The sequence below is a fragment of the Urocitellus parryii genome, chromosome 1 (assembly GCF_045843805.1).
Source record: "Urocitellus parryii isolate mUroPar1 chromosome 1, mUroPar1.hap1, whole genome shotgun sequence".
Taxonomy (NCBI): domain Eukaryota; kingdom Metazoa; phylum Chordata; class Mammalia; order Rodentia; family Sciuridae; genus Urocitellus; species Urocitellus parryii.
The window spans coordinates 78,365,475-78,389,199 of record NC_135531.1 but is presented as its reverse complement, the minus strand read 5'-3'; the positions used below and the strand labels follow the sequence as shown (position 1 = coordinate 78,389,199).

Here is a 23,725-nt window from a genome sequence, read left to right as displayed (position 1 = left end):
TACACAATCATGATAAAGTCTCCAGACCCCGAGTTTGGAGAGAAAGTGGGGAGGTGGTGGTGGCCAGTGTTTGAGGAACAAAGAGCTCAGGCCTAGCTAGTGACAGCTGAGCAATGAGTCAGTGCTGCCTTCAGCCAAAACAGAGTTGGCAGCCAGCAGGATTAAAAAAAAAAAGTAGAGCACTGCTCCACACAGCCTGCCACCACTCCACCAAGTGTTCAGTGGGTCCCCCTGACTTCCCCTTCTATGCATTCCTCACAGCCATCTTGTTTATTTTTATCATTCTTCTACCTCTGTCAAATAAAGCAGATGAATAAGAGGCCTTCCAACGCTAAAATTTTATAATTGCCCGAGAAGACCCTGCTATAATTCTTAATAAAAATATAGCTTTAAAGTTTCTTTTTTTTGTTGTTGATAATTAGCATGATCTTTTCTTATTTTTTTTTATTGTTGGTCGTTCAAAACATTACATAGTTCCTCATACATCATATTTCACAGTTTGATTCAAATGAGTTATGAACTCCCAATTTTATCCCGTATACAGATTGCTGTATCACATCAGTTACCCTTCCATTGATTGACATATTGCCTTTCTAGTGTCTGATGTATTCTGCTGTCTGTCCTATTCTCTACTATCCCCCCTCCCCTCCCCTCCCCTCCCCTCCCCTTTTCTCTCTCTACCCCTTCTACTGTAAATCACTTCTTCCATTTGAATTATCTTGTCTTACCCCTCCTTTCCTCTTATATGTCATTTTGTATAACCCTGAGGATCGCCTTCCATTTCCATGCGATTCCCCTTCTCGTTTCCTTTCCCTCCCACCTCTCAACCCTGTTAATGAAAATCTTCGTCTCAAGCTCTTCGTTCCCTACCCTGTCCTTGTTTCCTCCCCTTATATCAGAGGAGTCATTTGGTATTTGTTTTTTAAAGATTGACTAGCTTCACTTAGCATAATCTGCTCTAATGCCATCCATTTCCCTCCAAATTCTATGATTTTGTCATTTTTAAATGCAGAGTAATACTCCATTGTGTATAAATGCCACATTTTTTTAATCCATTCATCTATTGAAGGGCATCTAGGCTGATTCCACAATCTTGCTATTGTGAATTGTGCTGCTATGAACATCGATGTAGCAGTGTCCCTGTAGCATGCTCTTATTAGGTCTTTAGGGAATAGACCGAGAAGGGGAATAGCTGGGTCAAATGGTGGTTCCATTCCCAGCTTTCCAAGAAATCTCCATACTGCTTTCCAAATTGGCTGCACCAATTTGCAGTCCCACCAGCAATGAACAAGAGTGCCCTTTTCCCCACATCCTCTCCAGCCCTTATTGTTGTTTGACTTCCTAATGGCTGCCAATCTTACTGGAGTGAGATGGTATCTTAGGGTAGTTTTGATTTGCATTTCTCTGACTGCTAGCGATGGTGAGCATTTTTTCATGTACTTATTGATTGATTGTATGTCCTCTTCTGAGAAGTGTCTGTTCAGGTCCTTTGCCCATTTATTGATTGGGTTACTTGTTGTCTTATTGTCTAATTTTTTGAGTTCTTTATATATTCTGGTTATTAGGGCTCTATCTGAAGTGTGTGGAGTAAAGATTTGTTCCCAGGATGTAGGCTCCCTGTTTATCTCTCTTATTGTTTCTTTTGCTGAGAAAAAACTTTTTAGTTTGAGTAAGTCCCATTTGTTGATTCTAGTTGTTAACTCTTGCGCTATGGGTGTCCTATTGAGGAATTTGGAGCCTGCTCCCACAGTATGTAGATCATAACCAACTTTTTCTTCTATCAGATGCCGTGTCTCTGATTTAATATCAAGCTCCTTGATCCATTTTGAGTTAACTTTTGTGCAAGGCGAGAGATAGGGATTCAGATTCATTTTGATGCAAATGGATTTCCAGTTTTCCCAGCATCATTTGTTGAAGATGCTATCCTTCCTCCATTGCATGCTTTTAGCCCCTTTATCAAATATAAGATAGTTGTAGTTTTGTGGATTGGTTACTGTGTCCTCTATTCTGTACCATTGGTCCACCCGCCTGTTTTGGTACCAGTACCATGCTGTTTTCGTTACTATTGCTCTGTAGTATAGTTTGAAGTCTGGTATCGCTATACCGCCTGATTCACACTTCCTGCTTAGTATTGTTTTTGCTATTCTGGGTCTTTTATTATTCCATATGAATTTCATGATTCTTTTATCTATTTCTACAAGAAATGCAGCTGGGATTTTGATTGGCATTGCATTGAACTTATAGAGAACTTTTGGTAATATCGCCATTTTGATGATGTTGGATCTGCCTATCCATGAGCAGGGTATATTTTTCCATCTTCTAAGGTCTTCTTCTATGTCTTTCTTTAGGGTTTTGTAATTTTCATTGTATAAATCTTTCACCTCTTTTGTTAGGTTGATTCCCAAGTATTTTATTTTTTGGGGGGATATTGTGAATGGAGTAGTTGTCCTCATTTCCGTTTCAGAGGATTTGTTGCTGATATACAGGAATGCCTTTGATTTATGCGTGTTGATCTTATAAGCATGATCTTTTCTTTTCACAAAACTTCAGCTCATCTAGCTTCCATTGATATTTATTTCTCCTATGACAAAAACAGTACAGGGTGACTTGTCCCCAATAGGGACAAGCCCTGGACCCACAGGTCCCAGAGTTAGGCAGCTGTATCTTCCTCAGTGAAGGTATTTCTATACACCTAAAGAGTCCACATGAGTAATCACATGGTTATGAAATGAATTTTCCAGATTCTTATGTTGGCAGACCAGATGGAAAAGGGCTTCCTACCTTGGAGTTGGAGGGGAATGTTAACGGTTCCCTGAGGAACTATGGCTTTCATGGTCCCTAACGGTTATCCTTTCTCCTAATGTGGTTTTCAGATCACCTGCAGCTGAAACACCTGGGGACACCTATTACATATATAAAACCCTGGGCCTTGATCCACCTTGGTGGATCAGAAATTCTTGGCTCAGGACTTGAGACTACATTTTAACCAGATGGTTCAATTGATACTTAGGTAATCTCAGATACAGGTAGCCTCAACTCCCACATTTAGCAACTCAGCCTCCTTGCTGCTTATGGTATGGCTGCCAAATCAGCAGCACCAGCGTTAACTGGGAGCTTGTTAGAAAAACAGGATCTCAGCATCACCCAGACTTCCTGAACCAGGATCTTCATTTTAATAAAATCCCTACTTATTCAGTATATACATTAACATGAGAATTACTGATTGAATCATATGCCAAACTTTGAGTATTTGTACCTATGCAACATTTAAAATCTTTCATAATTATAATAAGTTTAGATAATTTAAAAAATAGATTTACTCTTTTTATTCTTTAATTTAGCCTTATCATAAGCAAAAATATCAGTGGAAGTTTGATGTGCTACTTGTTTTTTTTAGCACATTAAAGTATATGAAATATTATTAAAATAAAATGTTTTCCTAACACATGAAGTCACATCACAAACTACACATGGTTTAAGGGCACTATGGGGGTGATTATGACATTGAATGGCAGTGACTTTCCAAGCCCTAACTCATATATATTATGGATGAGAAAAGAGCCTGAAAGGACACTTGTGTTGCCAAAGTTAACAAAGCTATTTATAGCAGAAGAGGACCCAAATCACAGAAGTGTTTCCCCAAGCTCTGCTTATTCTTTTGTAGAACTTTTCCTCTCTAGGCTGGGAGAAAAGTTGTTGGCACCTTCTTCTGTTAAATGCCTAATATTGCTGAATATTGACACTATCGATTTTCTTCTTCAATTAGTTATTTCTCCTATGTTCCTTTCTGCAGTGGAAGTCTGTCATTTGGTAGCTGACCACACATTTGCAAATCTTCACCACATGTTGACAATATGCTTCTTTCCTGAGTAGAATCCAGAAAATTCATAACCCCCTGATTTCCCTGTAGCAGGATGGAGACATGTGACTTAATGTTGGCCAATCAGATAAATGAGCCATAGGAGTCTGAGGTGAGCAAGGTGAGGAGAATTTCCACCAGAAATGTTGTGACAAGGCTTTTGTCATCAGGACTGGAACTGGCAGAGCTTCTGGCATCTAGTTCTGAAGGTGTTAGATGCTGAGCTATGGTGGCATCAGAGTTGAGCAGGAGAAACCCAGTGACATAGCTGGGCCTTGCTTCTGACTGTGAGGAACAGTGATTCCTTCTGTTGGACTTTCCTAGATTTCCCTGTGAACTACTCACTATCCCTTGGGAACTTTTTTTTTTTTTTGTCTTAAACTCTAGTTGATTCTAACTGGAACAAACAACCAATACATATAAACCAATACATATAAACCGTACAGTCTATGGAGACGTTCCTTATGCAAACTTGGTTTCAGAAGAATCTATGTTGATTGTCAAAATAGAAATTGTCTGAAAAATTTTCCAGCAATGAAATTGTATGACTAATTATTGATCACAATTATTTTCATGTTGACTTTAGTAAAAGCTTAGATAATTTCGGAAGCCTCATAAGCATTCTTTCCTTAATTACCAAAAAGAAAATAAAAGAAAAAGAAATTTAAGCACTCAACATTTTACAATAATAATTCTGTTGTCTATACCACTCAAGAACTTTGGATTTCCTAAGTCTAGAACTGCATAGCAAAAGGGGTATTATTATGGACATAATTACTTATTTTGTAAGACTTCTCATTTAACAATTTGGCAATATGCAGAAATAATTCTATAACACACAGCTTGCACATAAGCTTCAAAATAGGTATTTTTAAAGACAGATGTTAAAGTTTTCTCAATAATTATAAAATTAGCACTTATTTTATTTTTCAGTTTAAATGTGTCCAGAATGATGAAAAACAGTACTAATGCTAATTTTCAATTGCATTTGCTCATGAGTTTTCTGAATGTTTTAGGAGAATGCTACTTTGCCTGGGTATGTGTTCTGGCAATTGTATAATAAAAGGCTTCAAGTTATCACGCACACCAATATCCCAGTTTTTTTTTTTTTTTTGTGAGGGCTAGGAATGACAATTTTTAAAGAGATATTGATAGAGTCTTTCCAATCTGACATCAAAAGAAAAAATAGGCAAGCATCTGTAGTTTTTCTTCTACAACTCTGAGTGTTAAGAACATGAGAAAAGTGGGTGGGAAGAATTACAAACCCTAAGAAACCTACCATTCAGGAAACTAGTGAAGGAGGAAAGTGAGTTAGAAAAACAGTGAGAAAGAGCAACACTGAGCGACAAGAACAGGGATGGGAAAGATGTCAAGGAAAGAACTTCAAGTTCGCTTTTAAATACTAAAACAACAAACATGTGGCCAGCTATGCCACCTTCCTCACCTACTTAAGACAAAACAAGTCTGAAGGGGTGAGCCATATTTTTACAATCATCCTACCCCCAAAAGATTGGAAGAGAACTTCCTGGTAGAAAGAAAGTGGTAGAAAAGGATCTGATTCTTATGCCTTTCAACGCCTAAGACTTTTCAAGGAAAAACTAAGTTTGTTTTCCCAGGACATACCAACTCTCCCAAAGTTTAGATAATAGCAATCCTGGAAACCATTTACAAATGATTTCACCAAATATCATTGCATGTGGGTTTTGCTAATGAGCTTTTTCATTTTTAGAGGTGTAATTGAGTGATAAGGTAAATAAATATTAATCCTAACACCATAAAAGATCAGACATGTTTAGAAAATCTTTTCTAGTTGGAGACCTCCAAACAACAGAAAATGAGGATAAGAAGAATCACATCAGAGACATATTTTCCCAGCACCTATCAAATGTCAGGCCCAGGGCACAGTGTTTTATATATTTTATTTCATTTCAGTCTCACAACAACTGTGACAAGAGAAGTTTTTATGCCATTCTGATGAGGAAACTAGGGCTCAGTGACACTTAATAAATAAATGGTAAAGAGGAAATTCAAACTCAGGTTTGTTTGGATGAATGGACAATCTCCACTCAATGATCATTAATGCTCTAGAGTCACCAATAGCAGTAACAGAATGGCAAAAGACAGCAGACCTGAGTAGGGATTTATGTTGGTCCCAAACATTAATTTACCCCCTGTATTTAAAATTCATTATCTTTTAATGATTTTTATTCTTTTTCTTGCTGGTAGGGAGAATTGAAAAGGTCTATAAAAACACACTCGATACCTCAAATTAGGGTGGTGTTACTATGCTCAGCCCAGGTTTAGAGGACGCAGCCTCTTCTCACTTCTGGGAGATACTAAAATATTAACTCTTTATCAAACAAATGACATCAGTGAAAAAGCTCACAAACTTCCAGTTTTACAGGAAAAAATGTTATTTGAAATAGTTGTATAGATAATCCCGAAATATACTAAGGTTTTAGATAAACTTGGATACCCTGGAAGACCGAACACAATCATTTCATTAAAAATGACTAGACAAAATTGTAGTTCTTTATCTTGAAAAGTATGTATCAATGATTTTTAAAAATAAGCTGCAAAGCTTTGAAATTTAATATACAAATAAAAAGCTCAGCCAGAGCTTATGGGGTCTGGCTATGCTAAGGACCTTGTATGAACAGGAAACCCAGGCTTGAAATCTAATTTTATTTGTTTTGTGACCCTGTTGAGTTTATTTAGCCTCTTTCAGCCCTGGTTTCCTTAGGTACAAGGGAATGACAATACTAAGGTGGTGAAGGGATTACATAAGAATTATATAGAGCTTTAGCAGAGATCCTAGTGTGGTTCATGCTCACGACCGGGATTTTATTTTCTGAAGAAGGAAAAGGCCAATTATGTCTACTTGCACTATACACAAAAGTATCAGTAGATATTTATGATGATATCTATTAAATGCTTATTATTATATGCCAGGAACAATTATAGCTAATGGTTTCACTAAATTTTAAACCTCTAATCATTGTGAAGAAATTACATAGACGGACACAGTGGTACATGCCTGCAGTCCCAACTTCTTGGGAGTCTAAACCACAAGTTCTCAATCATCCTGTGCCACACAGCAAGAGTCCTATCCCTTCCCACACCCTCAACAGAGAAATTACATTCTTGTCTCCAACAGAGAAATGAAACTTTGTTTGAAAAATGTCAGAAATAAATGGGCACTGTTTGCCTCTTTTACAGGCCCCACCCACTGGGGATACCCCTGTAGAGTAGGATAGAATAAGGGTCTTCCCATCTTCAGGAATTGACTGACCTTTGTGGCCAGGGTTTTCCCACCAGCATGGCTTCTAGAGGGCTGACTGCTCCCAAGGTTTGCTGCTTTTTCCTTGAAAAAGAGAAAACATTAGTTTCAATGGGGGAGAATACCTTAACAATGTAGTCAAGTGCTAACTTTCCTATTAATAAAAATACCTTCTCAAACAAAACCAGACACACCCAAGGTAAACAAGATTTTAATTTTTCATAACTTTGCCTTAAGAGAATATAAATAATGAAAAGGAAGAGTAAGTTGCATACATCCCAGTTGTTCAATATTCAAAGATTCTGAAGAACTGCAAAAACCGTCTCATGGGCAGTTGTCATTTCCTTCCAGAAACATCACTCACTGTGCAGCAGTTGCCCCTCTTGCAGTTCTGTGTGCAATAGTAAGCCTCTATGGGGGATGATTTAGCAATATCTTAAAATATGATTCTACTTGTAAAAATCTACCTTAAGGAAGTGATTAAGAAAAGAGCAAATGACTTTTATTCAAAGGTATTCATCACAATACTGTAACATGAAAAAGGTGAAAATAATATAAGCAATAATAATGAATATCTGAGAATTTATGATGTGCTAGGTCAAATGACATAATTATAAATTAGAATAATAGAATTATAGATAACAATGCTTTAATAATAAACAATGCCTAGATAACAATGTTTTAATAATAGTCATTATAATTCTATTTTTATAGATATAATTATTTTTATTATTATAAATTATATTTATTATTAGAGCTTCTGAAAGCTGTGTTTTAAGCACTATCTGCAACACCTATTAAAATCTTTACATTAACTGACATAAAACTATTACTATTGTTACTATCATTTTATAAGTGAGAAGAATGAGGAATGGAATGGATAAGTAACTTGACCATGGCCACAACAAATAAAAGGATGTCTGCTTCAGACCCTTTCCCTTACCGACATTATACTACTCCAGTAGGGGGTTAGGCCATGACATAGCTACAGGATGAAATATCTGTGGCTATTAAAAATCATTTCTTAAAAGAAATCACATTAAATGAAAGTACATTATCCTTATTTTATATAAATGAAAGTCATTATAAAATATTATGTATAATATCATTTTTGAAGTTCATTTGGGATCATTTTCTAATGGTAGGGTTGAAAAAGATTTTAAAAAGATTCCTTCTTGGGCATTTTTGGTATTTTCTTATATGAATATTTTTACTGAGAAAAGGAAAACAAGTGAGCAAAAAAGAAAACATAAAATACAGCTGCTTTCTCAACAAGACCCTCATATCATGTATCTCCTAGTTTTGAATATCTATATCAGAAAGTGCAAACATAAAAATTCTAAAGCTTTATAATATAAAACTGTGAGATTATACTCCAAGATCTATAATATGTGAATAATGCATGATAAGCATCAAATACACAAGAGATGGCAAAGCATTAATTAGCTGATGTATAAAATTGATCTTTAACTGTGCAGCAAAAATTTTTATATATATAAAACTAAAAATAATTTGGTTTAATTCTTTGATATTTGATGAAAAGCTTAGTCAAATTTTTGTTGCTTTTTTAAAATTATCAGATATGGAAGTTTGGTTTGAAGTCTTATTCTCCTAAAGGGAAAATACTACCTATGCAAGTGTAAAAATCAAAACTTATCTTTCTGTGCTCCTTGTGTAATCTCTGTGCATCCACTGGTTGACTATTCTCCAAGTGTTCAGGAAGATCACCAGGGTTAGACATGTTTTTATAAAATGGAATCTAGAGGCCTCAGAGAAACCTGCATGAATTGCAGACCCTTGGGCATTATTTTTAGAATAAACAAATGGTTTCTCTCAAGCACACATGTACTGCCATCAACCAAGGGGAAAGAAAACCATAGATAAATATGATAGAGCTGCTAAAAAGCTAGTAATATGGGAGTGATCCGAGAAGTGGTGAAAGGAGGACATAGCCTGAATTTCGTCCATTTTGCAAGGATTTTGAACTTACTAAGTATACTAAAAACACTCTTGACAACTACAATGTACAAACGGATTCAGTGTATAATCTATAGACAACCAATGTAGTTCAGCTGGAACCAGAGTAGAATTTATAAATATGATCTTTCATTAATTTTTTCCTAACATTTACTAAGCCCTTTATAAATGTCGCTTAAAATATAATATAAAAGCCAGGCACAGTGGCGCACACCTGTAATCCCAGTGGCTTGGGAGGCTGAGGCAGGAGGATCCTGAGCTTGAAGCCAGCCTCAGCAACAGTGAGGCACTAAGCAACTCAGTGAGATCCTGTCTCTAAATAAAATACAAAATAGGGCTGGCGATGTGGTTCAGTGGTTGAGTGCCCCTGAGTTCAATCCCTGGTACCAAAAAAACAAAACAAAACATAAACCTTAATATAAAAGCTTAGATGTGTGCGTGTGTGTGTGTGTGTGTGTGTGTGTGTATTTATACATATACACACACACAGTCTAACATTATTTTCAGGTTAGGAACCAAACTTTAGTTACAGATTGTTTCAGCTGATGTATAAGATCTGGTTTCCTTTTTTGAATTGTGTGTGACTTCATGTATTCATTCATTTGTTTATTCACTATGAACCAGGCCCTATTCTAGGCAGTAGAAATAAAATAGCCAATTAAACAAGAAAAGCTCTTCTCTCACAGCACTTATATTCCAGTAGGAGGTCCCAGTCTCTAAATAGATGAACAAAATACAAGATGTTATCAGAGCACAATGACTGCTGAACAGACTATAAAACAGTGGAATGAGACAGTGACTGGCTGAGTGTTGACAGGATGACAGGATGCATGAAATGGCATTTGCGTCCTGACTGTCATGAAGAAATCAATCCCGTAAAGCTGAGTCAGGAGAGAAGAGGTATCTATCTAGTTGGACAGAGGAGCATGTCCAAAGGCCCTGAGCTAAGAATGGGATTGATATATTAGAGGAACAGGAAAAAGCCAGTGCAGAATGGAATTCATCTACCCACAGTAAGTACAAACTCTCAAAACAAGTTCATCCCACATTCGTCCTAACCATTGGTATGTTCTATTCCCTATAATAAAAGGTTAAGATGTTAAGTGAGAATACTAATCCTATGATACATTTAAATTTTAGATTATTTTACTTAATTTCCATAGACTAAAAGCATTCCAGCAGATTTTCCTTTGCTAATCAATCACATTCTTTCTAATATTTATGTGCATCTCTTTGTTGAGTTTTGCAGAAAGTAGGTTGCTAGAAACATCCTGCCTCTTGTCTCTTATTTCCGTTCTCAGGCCTGGCTGAGTCATTTCCTCCTTGCGGTTCAGCATGTCACAGGTACTAAGGACTGACAGGAACAGCAGTGTCTTCTTCCATGCCCTATTTTCCTCTATTGGATTCAAACTCTAAGGCACCAAGTCTGGTCCATTTGCAGGAATCCTCCTGCTCAATAGCAGACTGTTGATATACACAGGTCCTATTTCCATGAACTAGGAATCCACACTATGGGAAGCAGCTGCCTCATCTCCAAATCAGTCTATCAACTAAGAGGTCAGCAAAACGGACACTTTCTGCTGTGCAAAGAAGCTCACTAGAGAATGTACACATAGATGATTTGGATCTTGGGTTGCAGGAAGGCATGAAAAGAATTAATTGTCTAACATTTTGTATGTCTATTTTAGTTATTATAAAAGTTTTTTACTGAGTAACTCAGAATTAAAGTCTTAAAATCTGTTTTCAAAATAACAATGAAGATTCAAGAACCAGGGACTGGGGATGTGGCTCAAGTAGTAGCGCACTCGCTTGGCATGCGCAGGGTGCTGGGTTAGATCCTCAGCACCACATAAAAATAACAGATGTTGTGTCCACCGAAAACTAAAAAAAAATATATATATATATACATATATATTAAAAAATTTCTCTCTCTCTCTCTTAAAAAAAAAAAAGATTCAAGAACCAGGCAGAGTGGCTATGTCGTTGCTACATGAAATATCAGTGAAGGTCATAAGTGAAGCCTCCTATTATCCTGAGACTTGGTGACTATGCACGAAAAGGTACCACGCTCTCTAGGATAATGACCCTATACTTTTCATGTATGTCTTAAGAATCCCGGCCAAACAAATGTGAGTTATGAGATTATGGTGAAGTTTAGAAACATTTCTAAACACCAATTTCCTTATCTGAATAATAAGAATGACTCTACTTTTATCTCAAGGGTGATTTTGAGCATTAAATGAGATGTGTCCTGAGGTCTGTGCCCACAGGTTAGAAATTCCTGCTTTAAAGAGAGAGCTCTAAGCCAGGTGTGGTGTGGCACACACCTGTAATCCCAGTGGCTCCGGAGGCTGAGGCAGGAGGATCATGAGTTCAAAGCCAGCCTCAGCAACAGCAAGGTGCTAAGCAATTCAGTGAGACCCTGTCTCTAAATAAAATACAAAATACATCTGGGAATGTGATTCAGTGGCCAAGTGCCCCTGAGTTCAATTTCCAGTAAAGAGAGAGAGAGAGAGAGAGAGAGAGAGAGAGAGAGAGAGAGAATCCAGAGTTCTTAAATAGGCAGCAATAGAATAGACTGACTTCCCAGAGCAACCACAGTGGCCTAGTTTTAACTCATGAGAGGATTTAGAGGATGTTGAAAACCTTCTTTTAGCATGTATTACTTATATTACCAGAAGAAATAACTTTCTTTGTTTTGTTTTTTTACTGGATGGAAAAAAAATGTGATTTCCCCAGCTTAGGACTAGCCCATTATTATAACAGTGGGACATAGGTAAGTTACTTGGGAATAGTTTGATTACTTTTGAAATTTGCTTTTAAACTGGGTTAGGTTGTACCAGAGCAGCCTTTAGAATAGTGATATTGTGGTATACTAATAAATAATTATTAATCTTGTGCCCTTGGTTCCTGGCACAGAGCTCCTAAAAAACCTTGTAACTTCCTGGGCCATAAAGAGACAAGGAGGATCTTTGGTTCTGGTATTTGGTGTTTGGTCCTGGTTTCTGACAAAGGTCCTAAATCCTGTGGAATTTCCTGGTTGATAGAGTGTCTTTTGTTCTTGGTGGGCTTCTGGATGGGAGCTGGTCACCAGAAGCTATTAGAGGCATGGACTTTTATTCCCACCCACCATTCTCTGGAGGAGGGAGAGGGATTGGAAATAAAATTAATAACTGATTATGCTTATAAGATGAAGCCTCTGAAAAATCCCCAAAATTCAGTGTTTGGAAAGCTTTCAGGTTGGAGCACACATCTGTGTGCCAGAAGCATTGTATATTTCAACTCCACAAGGACAGAAGCCTCTGGGCCCAGGACCTGTCAACACCTTGTCCTATGTACCTCTTCTTCTGTGTCTCTTATTGTGACCTTAATTATTTAATAAATGGTTTAATGTGTTTCCTAGAAGTCCCTGAGCACTCTTAGCAAATTATCAAACCCAAGGCAGGGGTCATGAGACAACCTGGGATTTGTGATTGGCATCTGAAGTCGACACAGCCTTGTGGGAGGCAGCCCTTTTTAACCTGTGCAGTCTACGCCACCTCTGGTCAGTGTCAGAACTGAGGTGAACAGTGGACATCATTGGTGTTTGCTGAGAAATGAATTGCTTATGTGGGAGGGACCACCACACATTTTCACAACCTGAAGTGTTCTGCTTTGGATGTGAGAAATAAAGTAGAATAAAATAGAAGAAAGTAGAAAAAAAGTCTGTGTTTTCTTACTACACAAGTAGGACTAACCTTTTTTCAACACTGAACTAACACTCTCTGGAGTACTTTATCTAACTATTCTGACTAGTGGAACTGTGCTATTCCTGGCCCTGTGGATTACATAAAATCATAAATGTGATGCAACTAGCCTACGGACAAAAATACAAAAATACCATGTGTGCTAAATAAATGCTAGCAAAGAACAGCCCAGGACCAGTTAGAGGGTTAATGCTGGAAGGCCTCTGTGTTAGCTTTGCATAACTGTGACCCAAATACCTTACAAGAACAACTTAAAGGAGAAAAAGTTTATGTTGGTTCATGGTTCCAGAGGTTCAGCTCATGCTTGGCTGAGTCCATTATTCTAAGCCCAAGGTAAGGTATGGTGGAAGGGCATGGTGGAGAAGCACAGCTCCATTCATGGCAGCCAGGAAGCAGAAAAAGTGAAATGGGAAAGGGCAGCAGGCAAGAACAACCCTTCCAGGGCACACCCCCAATAACCCACCTCCTCCAGCCACTCTCCACATGCCTACAGTTATCATTCAGTCAGTCTGTTCAAACTGGGATGGACTGGTAAGTTACATTTCTCACATTTCACTTCTGAGTATTCCTGTATTAGACAGGAGCTCTGGCGAGGTCTTATAGCCAAACCATAATAGCCTCTTTAATGCATGTGGCCAGCCAGAGCTTGAACTGTAGGTTCTGGTATCCATGCACCAGACATCAAAGATGAAGGCTCCTCTGGTCCATGCTCTGGTGGGTCCCACAGGTGCCTATATAGTCACACAGATGTGTGGTGGGGGGAGGCTTCAATAAAACCTACAGGAATAAGCCTGACCTCAGCGTGCATCCAGAGAGTTTTAAGAGCTTTTCAAGGTGCTACAGGGTTGCAGTGGGTCAGGATATTACACAGGTGATTTCAACAGTTTCACTGCACATTTAAACATCAGCAGAATACCTGGAGAATAGCTAAACTCATTGACACATGAACAAAGAAGCAAGGCAGTGTTCAGGCTTATGAATGAGAAAAATTTAACAACTGAAGTTCAAAACTCTGTTTAGGCACCTTCATAGTAAATGAATGAACTTAAGTATGTAAATGGAACTACATCCTCCTTTCAGCAACAGAGGTGTTTTACCTTCCTACATTAATAAAGTTTCTTAATGGAATTTAGATTTGGAAGTGAGAAGTATTTCTATTTTAAATAACTAAAAGAAAAAAAAAAGTATAATAGTGATTTGCAGACCTTGGGCAAGAGGCCTTCACGGTACAGTGTTCCTTGAGGAAGAAGCAAACCTAATAAGTGAACCCTGTAAGTGCCTGGAGTCCAGGTGGCAGGAAGGACTTGGGCAGCTGCAGCTTCCTGGGGGTTGAGGAGGTGGAGCTGGCAGTTGTACAGGCTGAGGAGGCTCCAGTTACCAGGGAGAGCACCAGAGTGCAGAGAGCTTCAGGAGAGTCTGGAGAACTGCTGCACATGCTTCTGAAGAAACCCTGAATTTGGGGAAAGAACACCCAAGAGTAGCGGAGCAAGCCCCGGTGGCTTCCTAGGGCCAGGGAGAGCAGGTGTCCTCACCAGCCAGAATCACTGGGTGGAGTCTTCAGAAGGGTTTCATGTCAGTACTGAATAAAAATCAGTCTTCCTTTACAGGATGATGTGGCTTAGCCAATCAAAGCATAAAATCAAATCCCCAAAGGATCATAATGTTTTAAAGTAATTTAACTGTGACCCAGAGCAAAGGTCAAGAAAACTTCAACAACATCAAATAAATACCCAACGATAGAAAATTCCCATCTTTCTGACAGCTAATAAAAAATTATAAGACGTGAATAAAAGCAGAAAAATACAGCTTTGTGTTCTTCATGTTCTATATGTATGAAAATAAAATATTCAAAAAGTCTTGCTTCTCTGGTCCTAGAGTAGTGTCTTGACTGTAGTTCTGGCTACATGTACGTGATGAAGTGCCATAGAGCTATGCACACCTATTGTATGTATGTGCATATTGTCTGTTTCCTAATCTGGTTATTGTGCTATATAGACACGTAAGAGCAATCCATGATGGACTGGGTGGGTAAAGAGTACAAATGACCTCTCCATACTATATTTGCAACTTCTTGTGGATTCATAATTATTTAACAATAAAGCTTTTTAAAATGTGTTAGGGAGAGATATGGAAGAAAAATTTTTTTAAAAGATCTGAGCCAAACTTCAAGAAATAAAAAATAATAAAATATATAAATAAAAAAAATAATATCTGAGATTAAAAATACACTGAGTGGAACTAAGAACTTATTAGATATTGCAGAAGAAAAGAATTTGGAGACAGAGCAAAGGAAATTACCCAAAATGATATACAGAGAGAAAAGGAAGTAAAGCAAACTAAACAATGCATCAGTGAACTGATGGACAACTTCAAGTTGCTGGTTCATGTGTAATTGCAGCCTCTAGGAAGAGGTGAGAGATGAGAAGAACAAAAAATATTTGAAGAAAAAGTGGTATTTAGCTTCCAAATTGTACACAAACTACCAATCTAAGAGCCTGAACAAATCCCTAGTGAGGATTGAGTATGAAGTAAGGTGCAATCTGTGTTTCAGATTTCCATTCCCCAAAGACATTCAGTGATCATCCATCCACCTGTGGGGGTAAACACCTTTTCCTGTCCTAGCTAAGAAACTGTCTTTCCCTGCCATGATCATGATTTGGAGCTTGGTCTGAGCCCCTGCTTCCTACCACCCAGTGATTCTCTTCTCCACTCTCAAGTGCACTGAAAATGAGCGAATGAGGATGTGAGGGAAAAGCACACTCACACATGGCTGGTGGGACTGCAAACTGGTATAGCACTATGGAAAGCAATATGCAGATTCCTCAGAAAACTTGGAATGGAACCACAATTTGACCCAGTTATCCCAATTCTTGGTATAGACCCAAAGGAGTAAAAATTATATATATATATATATATATATATATATATATATATATATATATGATGGAATATTACTCAGACATAAAGAAGAATGAAATTATGGCATTTGCTGGTAAATGGATGGAACCGGAAAATATCATGCTAAGTGAAATAAGCCAATTTCAAAAACCTAAAGGCTGAATGTTCTCTCTGATAAGTGGATTCTAACACACAATAAGAGGGGCATGGAGGGAGAAAGAGAAGTTCATTGGATAAGACAAAGGGGAATGAAGGGGAGGGGGAATTGGAATAGGAAAGACAGTAGAATGAATTGGATAACAATTTTTCTATGTTCATATATGAATACATGACCAGTGAAACTTCACATCATATACAACTACAAGAATAGGATCCTAATTAGTGTAAGTTATTTTCCATGTATGTATAACATGTCAAAACATACTCTACTGTCATGTATATCTAAAAAGAACAAATTTTTAAAAATGAGTGAATGAGGGAGCTAATCCACCTTTCCACCAAAACAGTGGCAAATATCCTCTGGAAGTTCTTGAGAAGGGAGCAGGCTGGTGACTCTCCAGCTCACAGTGATGTGTGAGCAACAGACTGAATATTATATGTGACTCAATTTTTGATCACACAAGTACACAAAAACATAAACATCTATTTGAGTGTTGAAAACTTCAAAGGTTGAACTTGGCAGTTGGCATGCTCAAAAAATTATTCAAATTTTTTGGAACCCTGTTTGTTGAATAGTCTATAGAAACTGCAACACATTATTTGAATATCCTCAAAGGTAAAATCAATATTTATCTTCTGAATGTAGACTTAAGTTACTGGAAGGACTGAGATTAAACAGATTCATATCAGGTTGATATAAGAGGCTAATGAAATGGACAACTGTGAAAAAAATTATAAAAGGAAAAAGGGAAAAATGGTGAAAAACAACTATATAAATTTTTAGGTTGCCTATTAAATTTTATTGATTTGAATTTATTATTTTCTTTCCTGTTTTATATTTCTTGCATAAAATATATCTTAAAATCAATATAATGATTTGGTTAGAATTTGAGAGTTTTATTTCTTACTATTTTTAAACCAGGGTTTTAAAATCAATGAAATATTAGACTTGATGAAGTATAGTAATTCCAGGATAAAGTCCTTCATTAAACTATATAAGTTTGGGGTTGAGAGTGTAGCTCAGTGGCAGAGTGCTTGCCTACTATGTGTGAGGCATTGGGTTCAATTCTTAGCACCACCTAAAAATAAAACAACAACAACAAAAGGAGATGCTATTTATTTATAACTACAAAAAATGTTTTTTAAATGTAAATTTTGATATCTTTGTAACCAAATCAATTCCATTAATTGTCACCTTAAAAAATGACAAGTACTATTTCCACATGGAAACATCTACTTTATTTGAAAATAGTTTCTAGAAAAAGATTGTCTTTCAGATTAGGCAGATTCCCCAACACTAGCAATTACAAAACTGTGACTCGTATTTACCATGTTCTTTTATACCATGGTTTAAGTAGTCTACAAGTAAGTATGAGTTACTTTTATTACAAAAAGAAGTTTAACTGTGTGCTATTACAAATGCAAAGCAGTAAAAAGGATATATTGGTTGCAAGGAATACTGATCAGTAAGTCATAATAAGTATGTCTTATTAACTCATAATATTACAAAGAAATTCACTTAGTGAATAAAACGCCCCAGGATTAATGGCCTTAATAACACAGTCTCTGGTGGGCACTCTCCAGCAAATCTAGATTTTTTCTAATCATTCAGTTCCCATTCATCATCTCAGGTGGAATCCACCAGGTGACCCAGCTCAAGCCTTTCTAGTCTAGAGGTGGCTGCACTGACCAGGAATCAGGAGAGTGCTGTCCTCTCCTGGCTGTGCCTCTGCTTTCAGTTACCTTCTCTCTGGACTCATTTCCTACCTACAGAGGAAAGAGCTTTACCCATACCATGGGAACTGGAATGATTTGGCTTGCTGTATGATCTTGAGTGAAAAGAAGGTAGTACATGGGGAGAAAAGGGTAAGGAAGAGCTAGAGAAGTAAAATACAAAACTTAACAATAGTAGTAAAAAAAAAAAACAACTGTCTGTAGATGGCCTCCATATTTTAAGGTAGAATACCTCATATAAGTAACTTTTAAAATCAGTATCAGATATTAGTAACCATAGATTTTGAAAGTGAGTTTAATTTCTAACTACACTAATAAATACCATGTGACCTTGGGCAGATCATTTAGTCAAGGTGCACCTCAATTTCCTCATTAGGAGAAGGGGATTACTATAGGAGACGTGTGCACGTCTATAATGCCTATATAAGTGTTACCTATTACTATTTAATGGTCTCAGTTCCCTACCACATCTAGCAAGTCTACAGAAAAACAGTGCTTACATAAGTTACTTTCCTTTTCTTAAAATTCCTTCTCATTAAGGTGGTAAAAATTAATGTTTTATCCTTGTAAGTATACCTGCTATTTAAAATGAGAACCAGGAGAGTGCAATGCTTTGCTAAAAGGTTAAGAAAGTTGCCAAGGACGGAATTTTACACATCAACAAAATACTATTCTATGGTGCCTTCTGAATATACCTACTCTATAAGATGACCCCTGCAGGGTGGGGATGATGTGAATCTATAAAGATCTCTAAATTGCATGCAACATTTTTGGAGGTGACTATGTCTTCATATGTGTGTGTAGTTTTCAGAGAAAAGATCACAGTTTTCATCAGATTCCAAGGGTATGAACTAAAAATATTTAAGATTTTTTGCTCTCTAAGTTGTCTATGTGCTTAAGTGTTTATAGTGTGTTCTTATCTAAAACATGTTATTTATGCCCCCCCAAAGCACATTTCTCTCTTTCCCTCCACCCCCTTCCACACACAACGCAGAAGCAGCTTTGTTCTAGAAGTAACCCTTAGGGGCTCCAAAGTAAAAAGGCTCCTTCCTATATGCTGCACTCTTTATTTAAGATATAAGAAGACAGATGTATAGAATTGGTTCTGATCATTGTTAAAACACTCCTATATTATTCTATTACCTATGCTGCTTATTTCTCTTTTTCTTCTTGCTTAAATATACTTAGCATAAGGAGAAAAGTTGACAGAAAAATATGAATTACTTACAATCCTTTCAATCAAGACAACTACTTATTTTTTATTTTATTAATACAAAAACATGTAATAATATTACATGTATGTTATATAAATGGGATATAGATATTTCACTTTTTTAATAACATAAACATTTCCTCTGATATTAAATGTTCTCCAGAGTTTGGTGTTAAAGATGCCTTCGTCATTACATTTGTGCTTCAATTTTTACAATTCATTACTTCTGTACATTTCTCTCACTGTTGGTTTGTTATTATTATTTTAAAAAGCTATGATAAATATGCTTATCTATAAGTCATTGAGCATATCTCTGATTATATACTTGGAACAAATTCCTAGAATTTGAATTTCTAAGTCAAAAAATTTTAATCATTCTTATTCATGACTCTTAGTCATGGATTTAACATTTTAAAATATCTTATATTTTATTAAAGAAAAAGTCTAATCACATTTCTAATATTTCCAATCATATAATTTATTATTTTTCAAAATTCCAAGGAAAAGATATATATAAAATCAAAACCAAACTTCCTCAACACACACAGACTCCACACATGTGCACAGAGAAGGACAAAGTTAGTAATGTGTTATCACTATGGAGGCAAGAAATAGTTTATTCCACAATTTTTTCCACCACAGTATGAAATTACCTATTTTAGCCACTGGGTGTCACCTGAAGTATATGTTTAGCATCCAAGCAGCTATTTTAGCAATGTCTCTGCTTTATAGCTAGTGGTAAAAACCCTGTCAATATCTCTTAAATTCGATAGTCATTCACCTTTTTATTTCATTGTTCACAGAAATAAATTTATGATCTCAGATTCTACTGAGTCCACTCACTATATGGAAAAGGAAAGAAAGCAAATGACAAAATTAAATTCAGAGAAGCAAATTTTTATCAAGTACTGAGTGAACCCAAAATCAACATGCAAATATGAGATCCCTTTACCTTTCAGTTTCCTATACAGTTTTTCTTCAAAACTGCATTGTCAGATTTCAAATTTTATACTCCTGGAATTTACTAGAATCCACACATTTTCTCCTTGACCTCAAATGAGACCACTTAAGTATCAGAGATTTGGTTTGTAAAAGAGAAAGTCCAGGGATGCCAAACTTCATGTGAATGACCACTAGGAAGTCTGGAGTCCTAATGATTAAGATTAATGTATGTTTAGAAGTCACTGTGAGGTCTTTACAAATAATCCCTTTCTCATTTGATACTATTTAACTAGTTAATGAATCCAATTACCTATTAAAACCTGGCAGAGATCAATACAAAACAATCCAAGGCATCTCAGTCACACACAGATTCTCTTATCCTTGATGTTTCCTCTTCATAAGTTTCCATTCACCAACCTCCTACCCTGGTCTTTGATTTTAAATCTCCCTTTTTTTTTCTTACTGCATTTAGAATTGAGTTCAATCTCTCTCTCCTACTGCAAAATGCCATTGCAGTGGTCCCTGTGCCCTTAGCAATAGATTTGAATAAAGTCTGTCTTACCATTCCCTAGAAGTGTCACGTTACGAGTACTTTTTTCTTCAATAGTTATGGTTCTGTGACTTGGATAGGATGGACGTATCATTTTACCCATGCCTCTCACCCTTGAACCTGGGTGTGCCACTTTGATGCCTTTATCTTCACTCTTGGCTGATCCATTTTAAGTCACAGCACCCCTGAACCACTATTCTGGACCAATGCCCTATGAAGCTGGTGAGGACAGATATTTACCCTTAAGATTCTGAATGCACTCTCTGAAGCTGGGTGAAGGTCTCAGGCTTCTTTAGAAAGGTATCTCCTGAGCTGGAAGGTCTTCCTGGCTTTGTTTGGAGTGAAGATTTTTCATTACCTGACCCCTGGGCCTGGGTCTGGGCTGAAAAATTCTCCCAGCAGTGGGAATCCTCTCCTGGACTTCTGGGCTGGATTTTTTTCTCCCTGCCTCTCTGTGAGGCCTTTTTGTTTTATCTGATCCTATCTCTCATATGAGAACTTGAAACCCCTCTTCTCAAATCCCTGCCAACCACATGCTCCTCCAGCTCTGTCTACCTCCTTCTTGCTGGTATGATTTCTCTAAGGATAATTTGAACTGTTAATGTTCCCTTTAGAAAACTTAAGATGTCCCCAGAATGGCTCCTCCAAGATGCCTTTCTTCCCATCAGGTCCTATCTTCCTTTCTCATCTAACTACCTTTAATCCCCCTTTAAGCTTCCTTAAATCCTTAGACATGTCCCACTTTGAACCTCTACCCCTTCCATGCCTCTGTCCACCCCTGCCAGACTTTTCCTTCCCACTTCAGGTCCTCAGTTTTCTACAGTGGCTTGCAATTTAGGACCCCACCCCATTGGGGAGATCTCAAGGGACTGGGGACCCCAAAAGCAACCACCTGAGGCTGAAAAGGTTAAAGGCTAACTTGAAACAAACAGTATTTTATTCACTCAAATGAGGCTTTAGACAAATCCAGATAGCTGCTTAATGTCTTCTGGGTCACTTGTCTAAAACTTTATCCATAGCCTTCCTAAGAGTAGATACCAAGGGAAATGAAAATCTAAAAATCTGTCCACAAATGTTGCTATACAGTATTAGTCTTCTCATTAAATAGGTAGCCTTGGTTTGATCCATCTGTCAGAAACACAATGCACATAAAATTTAAAGTGCAGTAAGAGCAGGCTCAAATCTTTGATATAAACCAGTGAATTATTTATGGTTGTCTTTTCCTAATTAATAATTAAGATGGTAGAATGAAGGCTATAAGACCTTTGCATTTTTGTATATTTATGCAAGAATATTTACGTATGCATACATAGTACATATATATGATATTTCCCTACCGCAGATGGCATTACCAAATATGTTAGTCAGCTTTTTTTTTTTTTTAAAGAGAGAATCTTTAATATTTATTTTTTAGTTCTCGGTGGACACATCTTTGTTGGTATGTGGTGCTGAGGATCGAACCCAGGCCGCACGCACGCCAGACGAGCCGCTACCGCCTGAGCCACATTCCCAGCCCCTGTTAGTCAGCTTTTAATTGTTGACCAAAATACCCAAAAAGAACAACTTAGAGAAGGAAAAGAAAGTTTATTTTGGCTCATGGTTTCAGAGGTTTAATCCACAGTTGGCCAAATCTGTTGTTCTTGGCCCAAGGTGAGGCAAAAAATCATGGCAGAAGGCACGGCACAGGGAAGCTGCTCCCCTCATGGCAGCCAGAAAGCACAGAGGGAGGGGAAGGGGCCACAGGGAAGATGAATCCTTCCAGAGTTCGCCCCCAGTGGCCCACCTCCTCCAGCCATGCCCCACTTGCTCACAGTTACCACCCAATCATTCCATTCCAACTAGGATGGACCGATGAGATTACAGGTTCTCACAATCCGTTCGTTTCATCTCCAAACATTACTGCATTGACACAAGAGCTTTTGGGGGATATATCATATATCAAATTACTTTTTTTTAAGGTACTGGGGATTGAACTCAGGGGTACTCGACCCCTGAGCCACATCCCCAGCCCTATCAAATTAACTTATGACATTCATTGAAGAAATTCTATTCAAAGTGACTTAGAGATAAGTGAGCATTTTTGCAAATTAAATATTTCCCAAACTCCAAGAAAACAAAAAAACTAACTTGGATAAATCTTTGGTAAATAGGATTATTTAATATTACAAATTTAATGAAACAAGAAGGGAGATCAGTAGAGGAAAGAGACCAAGGGCATGGAGGAGGAAAGGGAAGAGGAACTACTGGGGAATGACATTGGCCAAAATATATATCATATTATGTACATGTACAGATATGTAACAACAAATCTCACCATTATATACAACTATAATGCACCAATAAAAAATATGTCAGAAAAATTAGTAAATAAAAAGGGGTAGAGATGTGAAAAGAAAGAAGTTATGTTTTCTGAATTATTAGAATGAAATGCAATAATATAAGTATATATAATTTTACTTTACCTGGGTTTGCTAATCAAAAAAAACTATTTTAATATTTAATTGGGAAATATCTTGAGGTGATGGCTAGTTTTGTTTGGTAGTATAATATGTCTTCCTGAAAACACTTCCCAAACACATAACTTTTAATCTTAGGTTTATGTTAAGTAATAGATATTCATTAAGTATCTAAATCACTATTAAATAAGATAGACTACTGAAACATTCACTATTATGTTTAAGTTTATACATTTTGGCATCTTATTTTTATATGGTATATAGAGAGGCTAAGTATAATTGAGTCTGATAATAAACATATTCTTTTTGCTTCATGAAAAACTGTAGTATGAAAATGCATGTGAGAAGCAGATGTTCAGTAGGGAAAATAGATAAAAACAATAATTTACTGTACATCTACAAAAGCTAGAAACGATTTTGAAAGATTTTTACTATAAGGAATTGATAAGTATTTGAGGAGATAGATATGCTTAACCCAATTTAGGCATTACACTATATACAATGTGTATTGACATCATACTAGTCCATTAATATGCATGATTTTTACCTTTTTATGTACCAGTTAAAAGAAATTTAATTAAAAAAGAAACAGCTTGTGTCTATAAAATTGTGAGATGGAATATTCATAACATTTGCTGCTCTGCTACATAATATTGGTATCTCAGAGTTTCACAATTGTCTATTTTCTACTTTTTGTAAAAGAAAGGTTACTAATGATTAAAAATTATAAACAATATATATAAATGAAACTTATGGAAATCATAAGGGTGAAAAAAATAACTTTGTTTGAAAAGTATAAGGTATGTAGAATGTGCTTTTTGTTATGGGAAAAATAAAGTAATTACATTCAAGGTAGAATGATTGGTTGTTCCAGACGAGTTAAAGGAGAGTGTCAGGGATTAAACAAAGCT

General features: G+C 36.8%; 1 protein-coding gene across 5 annotated transcripts in view; it reads right to left on the bottom strand.

The window, feature by feature from the left end:
• Positions 1 to 23,725, bottom strand: part of Cast (calpastatin) — a 112,691-nt gene that overhangs the window by 63,493 nt on the left and 25,473 nt on the right. For all 5 annotated transcript variants that reach the window (XM_026385867.2, XM_026385866.2, XM_026385870.2 and 2 more), the window contains exon 3: positions 7,152 to 7,223. In XM_026385867.2, coding sequence (XP_026241652.2) covers positions 7,152 to 7,223 — 72 coding nt within the window. The remainder of the gene's footprint in view (positions 1 to 7,151; positions 7,224 to 23,725) is intronic.